This window comes from Hyla sarda, chromosome 4 (genome assembly GCF_029499605.1).
Source record: "Hyla sarda isolate aHylSar1 chromosome 4, aHylSar1.hap1, whole genome shotgun sequence".
Taxonomy (NCBI): domain Eukaryota; kingdom Metazoa; phylum Chordata; class Amphibia; order Anura; family Hylidae; genus Hyla; species Hyla sarda.
Genome location: NC_079192.1, coordinates 22,775,941 through 22,788,780, shown reverse-complemented (window position 1 = coordinate 22,788,780; position 12,840 = coordinate 22,775,941). Strand labels below are relative to the sequence as shown.

At 45.7% G+C, this 12,840-nt stretch overlaps 2 protein-coding genes across 5 annotated transcripts in view; one reads left to right on the top strand and one right to left on the bottom strand.

Moving 5' to 3' along the window:
• The window catches only part of STAG3 (STAG3 cohesin complex component), a 249,753-nt gene extending 241,212 nt beyond the window's left edge, over positions 1-8,541 (top strand). For both annotated transcript variants that reach the window (XM_056570147.1, XM_056570148.1), the window contains exons 32-33: positions 2,765-2,870; positions 8,255-8,541. In XM_056570147.1, coding sequence (XP_056426122.1) covers positions 2,765-2,870; positions 8,255-8,299 — 151 coding nt within the window. In that variant the 3' untranslated portion in view covers positions 8,300-8,541. The remainder of the gene's footprint in view (positions 1-2,764; positions 2,871-8,254) is intronic.
• Positions 8,542-11,766: 3,225 nt separating this feature from the next.
• The window catches only part of AP4M1 (adaptor related protein complex 4 subunit mu 1), a 73,513-nt gene continuing 72,439 nt past the window's right edge, over positions 11,767-12,840 (bottom strand). For all 3 annotated transcript variants that reach the window (XM_056570145.1, XM_056570146.1, XM_056570144.1), the window contains exon 16: positions 11,767-12,398. In XM_056570145.1, coding sequence (XP_056426120.1) covers positions 12,201-12,398 — 198 coding nt within the window. In that variant the 3' untranslated portion in view covers positions 11,767-12,200. The remainder of the gene's footprint in view (positions 12,399-12,840) is intronic.

Genomic DNA, 12,840 nt, shown 5'->3' with positions numbered 1-12,840 from the left:
ATCTTCCTGGGACTTCAATTCAACACGGCCTCTGCCCGGGTTTGCCTTCCGCCGGACAAACGTCTGACTCTCCTGTCAGGAGTCCGCTCCCTTCGGGCCCAGGTCCCAGTTTCCATCCGCGTTTGCATGGAAGTCTTGGGTCGGATGGTAGCGGCCATGGAGGCCGTACCCTTTGCCCAGTTTCATTACCGCCCCTTCAACTGCCGATTCTCTCTCGATGGGACAGATCTCCTCTGTCTCTCGATCGCAAGATTGCTCTCCCTCGTCGGATCCGTCAGTCTCTGCTCTGGTGGCTCCGCTCCCCCCTTCTTCTTCAGGGGCGTTCTTTTCTTCCCCTCCATTGGCAGGTGGTTACAATGGATGCCAGTCTGTCAGGCTGGGGCGGTGTGTTCAGGGACTGGACGGTTCAAGGCCTCTGGTCTCCCCGGGAAGCCCTACTTCCGATAAACATCTTGGAACTGAGGGCAATTCTTCTTTGCCTTCTTTATTGGGAGTCCCTGCTTCAGTCCCGCCCTGTCCGCGTCCAGTTGGACAACGCCATGGCCGTGGCGTACATAAATCGGCAAGGTGGCACTCGCAGCTTGGCAGCCATGGCCGAGGTGACAAAGATTCTCATCTGGGCGAAAAACAAGGTTCCAGCCATTTCGGCGATTCACATTCCAGGTGTGCTCAACTGGGAAGCGGACTTCCTCAGCCGGTCCTCAGCCGACCCGGCGAGTGGTCCCTACATCCAGAGGTCTTCGCGCAGATCTGCGACCTCTGGGGCATTCCAGACGTGGACCTCTTCGTGTCTTGGCACAATCGGAAGATCCTTCCATTTGTGGCGAAGTCCCTGGACCCCCTGGCGCTAGCTGTGGACGCCCTAGTCATTCCTTGGGCAGGGTTTGCTCTGCCCTATCTGTTTCCTCCCCTTCCGCTCCTTCCCAGGGTTCTGAGGAAGCTCAAAACAGAGGGCGACCCCGCCATTCTGATAGCTCCGGATTGGCCCCGAAGGTCGTGGTACACCGACGTGGTCAGGCTCCTGGACGACACTCCACTGCGCCTTCCACTTCGTTCGGACCTGCTGTCTCAGGGTCCTCTTTGCCACCCCAATTTACAGTCGCTGCATTTGACAGCGTGGCGGTTGAGACAGCGGTTTTGAGAGCCCGCGGTTTCTCTTCCCAAGTCATTCGCACTATGCTCAGGGCTCGTAAGCCCGCCTCGGCAAAAATTTACCACCGAACCTGGCGGTCTTACTTTCGTTGGTGTGAAGCTCAGGTCTTGTCTCCTGTAACTTTTTCTATTCCCCGTCTTCTCTCTTTCTTGCAGTCGGGATTGGAACTGGGTTTGTCTCTCAGTTCCCTTAAGGGTCAGGTTTCGGCCCTTTCTATTCTTTTCCAGCGTCCTCTGGCTTCTAATTCTCATGTCCGGACCTTCCTTCAAGGAGTGGCGCATGCTGCCCCTCTTTATCGGTCACCTTCCCCCCCTTGAGACTTGAATCTGGTTCTGGGGGTCTTCCAAGGTAAACCTTTTGAACCCCTTAGGGAGGTGTCCCTGCGCCTTCTTTCTTGCAAAGTGGCGTTTCTTGTTGCTATCACCTCCATCCGGAGGGTGTCTGAATTGGCAACTCTCTTCTGCCGTTCTCCGTTTCTGGTGATTCACCAGGACAAGGTTGTCTTCCGGCCAGATCCTTCCTTTTTGCCTAAGGTTGTTTCGGCCTTTCATCTCAATGAGGACATTGTTCTTCTGTCCTTTTGTCCCGCTCCTTCTCATCCTAAGGAGCATTACTCCACAAACTGGATGTGGTTCGGGCTGTTAGGTCTTACCTCTCTGTCACTTCTTCGTTTTGTCAGTGTGATTCCTTTTTCGTCCTTCCAGAAGGTCGTCGCACGGGGCAACCTGCTTCCAAGCCCACCATTTCTCGGTGGATCCGGTCTGCCATTTCGGAAGCCTATCGCTGTAGGGGGAAGGTTCCTCCCTTCAGGGTTGTGGCTCATTCTACCCGTTCTGTTTACCTGTTTTGGTACATCCCATGGTCTGTGGCCCCCAATGGAGCCGATAGAGAAAAAGAGATTTTTTAACACTTACCGTAAAATCTCTTTATCGAAGGATCCATTGGGGGGCACAGCTCCCGCCCCTTTTGGGTTCCTCTTTGGTTCTCTGTCCAAGGGTGTGTTCAGTTATATTTTGTCTTCTGGTTCTCGGACAGTTCGTGTTTTTTCCTTGACATGTCGGTCCTCTCCTATTGCTCTGGTACTAAAACTGATTAGCTCAGGGCCTGAAGGCGGGTATATCCTGCTGGGAGGAGCCAACTTTTTTTGTTGCCATAGTGTCACACCTCCTAGAGACAGCAGCATACACCCATGGTCTGTGTCCCCCAATGGAGCCAACAGAGAAAAGCTATTTCATCATATAAATCCTCCACATGGGGTATGTTTATATTATAAGAGCACATGACTGCTACATGCGCTGCACATACTAACATGTATGTAGGTTATAACACAGCATACTATGCAAACTCCACCTGTAATTCTGGGTGAATCCCCTCCTCTGGAAGCCCTTTATGTCCACAACAATCTAATAAACGCTGTCACTTTCTGCCGGGACTTCTCCATTAGAGACCACTATGTGTCCCCCAATGGATCCTTCAAGAAAGAGATTTTACGGTAACTTTTCTCAAGCCGAAATTTTACGGGACTCTGCTGCAGCACGGAAATTCTGAGGTGTGAACATAGCCTCAGAGATTTATTCTCAGGTCAGATATAACTGTATTGTCATTTTACAGATTGAGTTTAAGAGAGGAGGAGGAAGAGGCTGAAGAAGAAGAAGATGAAGAAATGGTGATAGAGGACAGGGACAGCAGTGTGCTGTCTTCAGCAGGAGACGAGGAGGTAAGGCCAAGCAGGAATGTCCACCTCTGACAACAATCCTTACTTTATAATCTCAGTAGATCCTGCAAATGATGTTGAGTAAATACAATACAGAAGTTAAAAGGATAAATACACAGCATTTATTGACATATATACAGTCATGGCCGTAAATGTTGGCACCCCTGAAATTTTTCAAGAAAATGAAGTATTTCGCACAGAAAAGGATTGCAGTAACACATGTTTTGCTATACACATGTTTATTCTTTTGTGTGTATTGGAACTAAACCAAAAAGGGAGGAAAAAAAGCAAATTGGACATAATGTCACCAAACTCCAAAAATGGGCTGGCCAAAATTGTGGAAAAATAAGATTGTTTGAAGCATGTGATGCGCCTTTAAACTCACCTGGGACAAGTAGCAGGTGTGGGAAATATAAAAATCCCACCTGAAAGCTGATAAAAAGGAGAGAAGTTCACTTAGTCTTTGAATTGTGTGTCTGTGTGTGCCACACTAAGCATGGACAGTAGAAACAGAAGAAGAGAACTGTCTGAGGACTTGAGAACCAAAACTGTGGGAAAATATCAACAATCTCAAGGTTACAAGTCCATCTCCATCAAATCCTTCTGGGAAAACGTCTTGTGGACAGATGAGACCAAGATAGAGCTTTTTGGTAAAGCAAATCATTCTACTGTTTACCGAAAACAGAATGAGGCCTACAAAGAAAAGAACACAGTACCTACAGTGAAATATGGTGGAGGTCAGTGATGTTTTGGGTTGTTTTGCTGCCTCTGGCACTGGGGGCCTTGAATGTGTACAAGGCATCATGAAATCTGAGGATTACCAATGGATTTTGGGTCGCACTGTACAGCCCAGTGTCTGAAAGCTGGGTTTGTGTCTGAGATCTTGGGTCTTCCAGGAGGACAATGACCCCAAACATACATCTAAAAGCCCCCAGAATTGGATGGCAACAAAGCGCTGGAGAGTTCTGAAGTGGCAGCAATGAGTCCAGATCTAAATCCCATTGAACACCTGTGGAGAGATCTTAACCTGTTAACGACCATGGACGTGTATACTCGTCCAATGGCCGTTAACCGGGTATGACGCGGGCTCCTGACTCGATCCCACATCATACCAGCTGGCCCCCAGCTGATTCCTGTAGCTGGGGGCCGGCATTAATAGCCGACATGCGGAGATTGCCGCGGATGGCTATTAACCCTTTAGATCGCCACTGTCAAAAGGTGCCTGTATCCCATCCCTGGTGGTCCAGCCTTATACCTATCCCTATCTTATATGAAGAATAGCCTTATACCTATCCCTATCTTATATGAAGTATAGCCTTATACCTATCCCTATCTTATATGAAGAATAGCCTTATACCTATCTCTACCTTATATGAAGAATAGCCTTATACCTATCCCTATCTTATATGAAGAATAGCCTTATACCTATCCCTATCTTATATGAAGAATAGCCTTTTGTCTATCCCTATCTTATATGAAGAATAGCCTTATGTCTATACCTATCTTATATGAGGGATAGCCTTATGCCTATCTCTATCTTATATGAAGGATAGCGTTATGTCTATCCCTATCTTCTATGAAGGATAGCCTTATACCTATCTCTGTCTTATATGAAGGATAGCCTTATACCTATCTCTATCTTATATGAAGGATAGCCTTATACCTATCTCTATCTTATATGAAGAATAGCCTTATGTCTATCCCTATCTTATATGAAGGATAGCCTTATGCTTATCCCATGCATGTTTAAACTCCTTCACTGTATTTGCAGCGACCACTTCTGCAGGAAGGCTATTCCATGCATCCACTAGTAAAGTAATACTTCCTGATATTACTGCAGAAACCTTCCCCCTCTAAGGGTGCATTCACACCATGTTTTGTACATACGAGTGCCGGATCCGGCGGGGGGAGGGTTAAACCGGGCACTCCCGTACCCCACCTGTGACTCCATTTACTTTAATGACCCGACCGGAGTCAAACGGTGACTCCGGTCGGCTCAGTTTTGACCCGTATGCGGTTTTGGACCGGACCTAAAACTGTAGTAAACTACGGTTTTAGGTCTGGTCAGGAAACCGCATCATTAAAGTAAACCGGGTCATTAAAGTAAATGGAGTCACAGACTGGGTACGGGAGTGCCCGGTTTAACCCTCCCCCCGCCGGATCCGGCACCCGTATGTACAAAACGTGGTGTGAATGCACCCTAATATAAAACTATGTCCTCTTGTGGTAGTTTTTCTTCTTTTAAATCTCCTCTCCTCCTTTACCGTGTAGATTCCCTTTATGTATATAAAAGTCTCTATCATATCCCCGCTGTCTCTTCTTTCTTCTATACATGTTAAGGTCCTTTAACCTTTCCTGGGAAGTTTTATCCTGCAATCTATGTACTAGTTTAGTATCTTCTCTGATCTCCAATGTATCTTTATCCTTCTGGAGATATGGCCTCCAGTACTGCGCACAATACTCCAAGTGAGGTCTCCCCAGTGTTCTGTACAGCAGCATGAGCACTTCTCTCTTTCTACTGCTTATACCTCTCCCTATACATCCATGAGCACTTCTCTCTTTCTACTGCTTATACCTCTCCCTATACATCCATGAGCACTTCTCTCTTTCTACTGCTAATACCTCTCCCTATATATCAATGAGCACTTCTCTCTTTCTACTGCTAATACCTCTCCCTATACATCCATGATCACTTATCTCTTTCTACTGCTAATACCTCTCCCTATACATCCATGAGCACATCTCTCTACTGCTTATTCTTCTCTACTTCTCTTTCTACTGCTTATACCTCTCCCTATACATCCATAAGCACTTCTCTCTTTCTACTGCTTATACCTCTCCCTATACATCCATGAGCACTTCTCTCTACTGCTTATACCTCTCCATATATATCCAAGCATCCTGCTAGTGTTTCCCGCTGCTCTATTACATTGTCTTCCTACTTTTAAGTCTTCTGAAATAATTTCTCCTAAATCCCTCTCCTCAGATACTGAGGTCAGGACTGTGTCAAATATTCTATATTCTGCCCGAGGGTTTTTACGCCCCAGGTCATTATCTTGCACTTATCCACATTCAATTTCAGTGTCTAGAGTTCTGACCATTCTTCCAGTTTTCCTAGATCCTTTTCCATTTGGCGGATCCCTCCAGGAACATCAACCCTGTTACATATCTTTGTGTCATCAGCAAAAAGACCAAGACCGAACCATCAAGACCTTCTGTAATATCACTAATGAAGATATTAAACAATACTGGTCCCAGTACAGATCCCTGAGGTACTTACTGGTAACAAGACCTCGCTCTGAATATTCTCCATTGACTACAACCCTCTGTTGTCTGTTACTCAGCCACTGCCTAATCCATGTAGTTATGATTTTTCCAGAAGTACGACAAAATCAAACCTATATAAGTAGGGTATCATTTTAATCGTATGGACCTACAGAATAAAGAGGTGTCATTTTTACCGAAATATGCACTGCGTAGAAACGGAAGCCCCCAAAAGTTACAAAATTGTGTTTTTTCTTCAATTTTGTTGCACATTTATTTTTTTTCCCGTTTCGCCGTAGATTTTTGGGTAAAATGACTGATGTCATTACAAAGTAGAAATGGTGGCACAAAAAATAAGCCATAATATGGATTTTTAGGTGCAAAATTGAAAGGGTTATGAATTTTAAATATAAGGAGGAAAAAACAAAAGTGCAAAAGCAGAAAAACACTTGGTCCTTAAGGGGTTAAAATTGCTGCTGGGAAAAGGCGCCCTTTCAATAAGAGAGACCTGGAGCAGTTTGCAAAGGAAGAGTGGTCCAACATTCCGGCTGAGAGGTGTAAGAAGCTTATTTTCTAGACAAATTTCAGGGGTGCCAACATTTACGGCCACGACTGTATATATATATGTCAAAGTTCTGGTCTTTTGTTACAGAACCTCCTGCTGTATTGCTGTCTGATCCACGTCGTACCCTATTGATTTCTATTAGCCGCCCGTAGTCAGAAATTGTCTCTGATCGGCTCATTTTTTCAACCGTATCCAGTTTTTGAGCCGAACTGAAAATCACAGCAGACCACGATTTTCAGTCCCATTGAAAAATGAGCCAGTCTGAGTCACTTCCTGATTTGGGTCGGTTCATTGAAATCAGTGGGGTGCGGCATGGATCCGGCAGCAATATGGCAGGAGGTGGCTTTGAAATTCTCCCGCTGTATCCGGCTGCAGAATCCACAAATCCTAGCCGTGAATGCAGATATATATTACTACCTTACAGAGCTCCAAACCCCCTGCTTTCCATTATGTAAAGTTCTGATTACCTACATACTTTCTGTGTATGGATTCTGTATTGTGTTAATATAATCCTATACAGTATGTAGTGAGCTCCCCCTAGAGTAGTGTTTCCCAACCAGGGTGCCTCCAGCTGTTGCAAAACTACAACTCCCAGCATTCCCGGACAGCCCTTGGTTGTGCGGCCCCCAAAGAAATGCCACCACACACCATTACTGACCCACCACCAGAACGTTCTCCACGGCATCTCCAAACTCTGTCACATGTGCTCAGTGTGAACCTGCTTTCATCTGTGAAAAGCACACGGCGCCAGTGGTGAATTTGCCAATCTTGGTGTTCTGGCAAATGCCAAATGTTCTGCACAGTGTTACCTGTGAAGGTCGGGCCCTCATACCACCCTCATGGAGTCTGTTTCTGACCATTTGAGTGGACACATGCACATTTGTGGCCTGCTGGAGGTCATTTTGCAGGTCTCTGGCAGTGCTTCTCCTGCTCCTCAGTGCACAAAGGTGGAGGTAGCGGTCCTGCTGCTGGTTGTTGCCCTCCTACGGCCTCCTCCACGTCTCCTGATGTACGGGCTTGTCTCCTGGCAGCGCCTCCATGCTCTGGACACTACGCTGACAGACACCGCAAACCTTCTTGCCACAGCTCGCATTGATGTGCCATCCTGGATGAGCTGCACTACCTGAGCCACTTGTGTGGGTTGTAGACTCAGTCTCATGCTACCACTAGAGTGAAAGCACCGCCAGCATTCAAACGTGACCAAAACATCAGCCAGGAAGCATACGAACTAATGAGAAGTGGTCTGTGGTCACCACCTGCTGAACCACTCCTTTATTGGGGGTGTCTTGCTAATTGCCTATAATTTCCACCTGTTGTCTGTTCCATTTGCACAACAGCATATGAAATTGATTGTCAATCAGTGTTCTTCCTGAGTGGACAGTGGGATCTCACAGAAGTGTCAGTGACTTGGAGTTACATTGTGTTGTTTAAGTGTTCCCTTTATATTTTCTGAGCAGTGTATATATATATATATATATATATATATATATATATATATATATATATATATATATATATATATATACGGTATATAATATACATCTTTCTGTCCCCACAGGGGCCGGATCTTCTGGATTCTGCTATACTGGACAGTGAAGAATAATGCAGTGTTCACATTTGTCTGCAGGGCCTGCGGGTTATGCCTTTTATATGAATTAATACGTTTTATTTTCTAAAATGCAGGTTTGTTCATTTTGGAAATGTGTGCAGGGATGCAGCACATTGCGGCTCTGCAGAACATTGCACATGAATTTTCTTTGAAATGTTTGTTGTATTTTTTGCACTTTGATGAAATTACAGTTATAGAAAGCTCCTGAGTTATGTCTCATTCTTTGAAGACATAGGGGGGTAGCGAGGGTGTGCTATGCGGGGTACTATTGGAGTACCTTCTACATGATGTCAGACACTCTTATGTGGGGCCATAGCCATGATGCATAGTACGGGCAAGGCTCCAGTGGGCTATATTACCAATCTCTGGGCCAGAGACATCCAACTGGACCTTTCTAATACTGAACTCTGCAGAATCTGTTGGCGCTATATAAATAAAATGATCATATCAGATGGGACCATAACATGATAACTCCCCTCTGCTGTGCATATAGCCTCTGACTGTGTGACATGTTGGATCTGTTAACAGTACCTCAGACACGCTAGACAAAGAGAAGGGGTTCCCCTATTGTATTGATGGCAATCCCTATGTCATAGGCAATCCCTATTCTAGCATGTAAAAACGTATCCCCCTATCCATAGGTATCTCCGGTGCCCATCAGTTGGACCCCCTACAATCAGACACATTTAACCCCTCCAAGACAAAGGGCGTACAGGTACACCCTTACGTCCTGGTACTTAAGGACTAAGGACGTACCTGTACACCCTGGTCCTGTTACTGGTGTTTAAAACGTGCTCGCGAGCAGAGAACGCTTCAAGCCCGGTCGGTCCCAGTTGCTATGAGCAGCCAGGACCCATGATTAATCTTAATCCTCAATTAACCCTTCAAAGTTGATCGCGGCGTCTAAAGTGCCGGATAGCTCAGGGAAGCTGAACGGAACATCCGCGTCTAAATCGTGGACGGAGTGCCCTTACTTGCCTCCTCGCCGTCCAGTCAGTACTCTGAGGCTTTGGCCAGCAATGGCAGGCTAGATCAGCAGAGCACCGATAACACTGATCAATGCTATACTATGGCATTGAACAATGAATGCAATCTACAGATGGCATGGTATAGCCTACAATGGGGAATTAAAAAAAAAAAAAAAAGTTCATAAAAGTGAATTAACCGCTTCCAAATATAAGGTTAGCTAAACCGCACGGTACATGGCGTACACGTAAAAAAACAGCAGTGTTGATTTGCTATATATATATATATATATATACATACACACACACACATCTACTTCACCACTGCAGCCACCCCCTAGCAGTGATGCCAGCATGTGTGGCCACCGAGGTATATAAATCTAGATATATATATTTATTTTTAAGCTGTACAAATGTCTTGCTCCGGAAAGTTCCCCTGAGTATTTACATGGTAGTGGAGCAGAATGTTAACCAGGAAAGATGCAGGATACTTGGTCTCCACTGGGGAGATGGTAAAAATAACCAGTTTTCAAGATGCTTCCACTCAGGATAACAAACAGGCAGGTGCCGTAGGTTAAATAAAATTCTTCCTTTAGGTTTCGGGACCTAAAAGTCCCTTTTTCAATGTAGATACAGGCATCATGACATATACACTAGGATCAGGGATTATAAATGATAAAAAGACCACCAAAGTGTGGGGAACACACCCAAACTAGTGCCGTCATATGAACATGCATTTCAATCGGATAGAATAGGTAAACATTCTATATACACAGGAACAAGCCAGATACAATCCTATAGAATGTGCTGTTTCCAGGTTCTAATTGCTAATGTTAATAAAGGTTTCTTTGTGTATGAATTGTGCCTTGTCCGGTCGGCATTGTCAGGTGCCGATGAGCTGTTTCGTGCCGGGATCGCGATCTCTGCGGGTTACATGTGGTGTGAATAAATGGCATAAAGATTTCTGCGGACCACGCTGCAGCAGTTACGAGCGCAGGATACAAAGATATATACAGAGGTCTGTGTGTTCGGGGGATAAGAGCATTGCTGGCTAATGGTTCTTAAAGGGGTACTTCGGCACTAAGACATCTTATCCCCTTATCCAAAGGATAGGGGATAAGATGTCTGACCGCTGGGGACCCCGCAATCTTGCATTCGGCACCCACCTCTGAGCTGCACGCCGCACTGCCAGCTCACAAACAAACAAAAATCGTGATGTCACGACCCCGCCCCCGTGTGCCGTCAACCCCCCCCCGCCATGCAAGTCTATGGGAGGGGGCCGTCACGCCCCCTCCCATAAACTTGCATAGCGGGGGCGGGGGGTGACGTCACACGGGGGCAGTATCGTGACGTCATGATACTCCGGTCCCGTGGTCGGCACCCCGCAGTTTATTAGCTGGCAGCGTGGCATTCAGCTCAAAGAGGTGGGTGCCGAATGCAAGATTGCGGGGGTCCCCAGCGGCGGGACCCCCACGGTCAGACATCTTATCCCCTATCATTTGGATAGGGTATAAGATGTCTTAGGGCCGGAGTACCCCTTTAAGTGATTTGTACTTGTTCTGAGTTGGTGGTGCGGCGAGCAGGTTATGCAGGAGATATTGGAGGGGACTGGTTTTGTGCCATTATTTGCACTGTTAGTGTAAAGATAGGAATCTGGACCGTAAGTGGGGATATGTAGGGTCAATTGAAGCAGGAGATATGGATTGTAAAGATAATTCTATATGGTATTTATGGGGTGAACATGTATGGGAGTATATAAATATATATATATATATATATAACAGATTGGGTTATGAGGATATTGCCTATAGTACTGAGAGATAAACATAATATAATAACGGGTACATAAAATGATAAGGAGTATATAGAGCAGGGGATATGTATATACTTATGAGTTAAACAGATTTGTAAATTACTTCTATTAAAAAATCTTAATCCTTCCAGTACTTATTAGCTGCTGAATACTACAGAGGAATTTCTTTTCTTTTTTTGTAAAACAGAGCTCTCTGCTGACATCACGAGCACAGTGCTCTCTGCTGACATCTCTGTCCATTTTCGGAACTGTCCAGAGCAGCATACGTTTGCTATGGGGATTTTCTCCTACTCTGGACAGTTCTTAAAATGGACAGAGATGTCTGCAGAGAGTACTGTGGTCATGATGTCAGCAGAGAGCTCTGTGTTCCAAAAAGAAAATAATTTCCTTTGTAGTATTCAGCAGCTAATAAGTACTGGAAGGATTAAGATTTTTTAATAGAAGTAATTTATAAATCTGTTTAACTTTCTGGCACCAGAGTACCCCTTTAATGCATGTTCACATGACGGCACTAGTTTGGGTGTGTTCCCCACACTTTGGCCGTCTTGTTATCATTTATAAACCCTGATCCTAGTGTATATGTCATGATGCCATTTATCTATATTGAAAAAGGGACTTTTAGGTCCCGAAACGCATTTGTTTTATGGCAGCAAAAGGAAGAATTTTATTTAACCTGCTGCACCTGCCTGTTTGTTATCCTGAGTGGAAGCGCCTGAAAAACTGGATTAAAGTATCCTGCATTAATTTCGGCCAGGGGATCCCTGCCATGCCGACAACCTGGAGGCAGCGCCACCACCAGCAGAGGCCTATCCGGAATACACAAAAACATCTCGCTACTACTCCACCACAAGATGAGTTGTTTCATGCAGAAACACTCACCAGTGCCTGTGTATCAGACGTATTCACCCTATGAGGAGCTCTCCTCTACATGGTTTTTATACACAACCAGGAAAAATAAAGGATTAAATAAAAATTACCAAGACCTGTGTGCAAATGAAAAAATAATATTAGCAGCAAAGTAAATACAGATCCATTGTCTTCTTCGTCGCTGACCCCCGGGATATCCCAGTCTCTACATCACTAAATAAATTATACAAGACGATGTCCATCTCTGCGGCTAGCCAAGCCGGACGCTGTAAGAGTCGCTCTGTGTGAGATATCTGACCCACGTGTGGATCAGAGCTGGGTGTTCGCTGCGTAACCTGAGGAATCTGATCTGCAGCCCGGAGCACGTGAGGGACGGTATTTGGAAGGAGAGGTTGAGAGGCGGTAGATCCTGAACGGAGGGTAGAGACAGGCATCCGGACACGTCCACCTGCGAAGAGATGTAAACATTGAAGGGGAATTACTATGTCATATAGTGATGAAGGGTGGGGGTCGGAGCATTTATAATTAGGAGATTGGCCGTTCTGGAGATCCCAGGGGTCCGATCGCTGGATCAGACACTTACCCCCATCCAAATTGCCAGATAAACCCTTTAAAGCGCAACTGTCCTCATATTTTGACCCCCCCCCCCCCCCTAGATCACTATAATGGCGTTCTAGATGATTATAAGGTGACTGCAGCCATTTACCTTTATTGCTGTTTGTTCTTCTTTTCTGACTAATAAAATCCTTTTATCCAAAAGTGAGGCACAGTCGGATTGGGGTTCACCAAGCCCCGCCGCCGCCACTCCTATCCTGCCTTCCAGCGCTGGGACCGCTGTGTCTTACTACACAGTGCATCCAGAGCGCATGTGCCCGTCCTGTCGGCTCTAA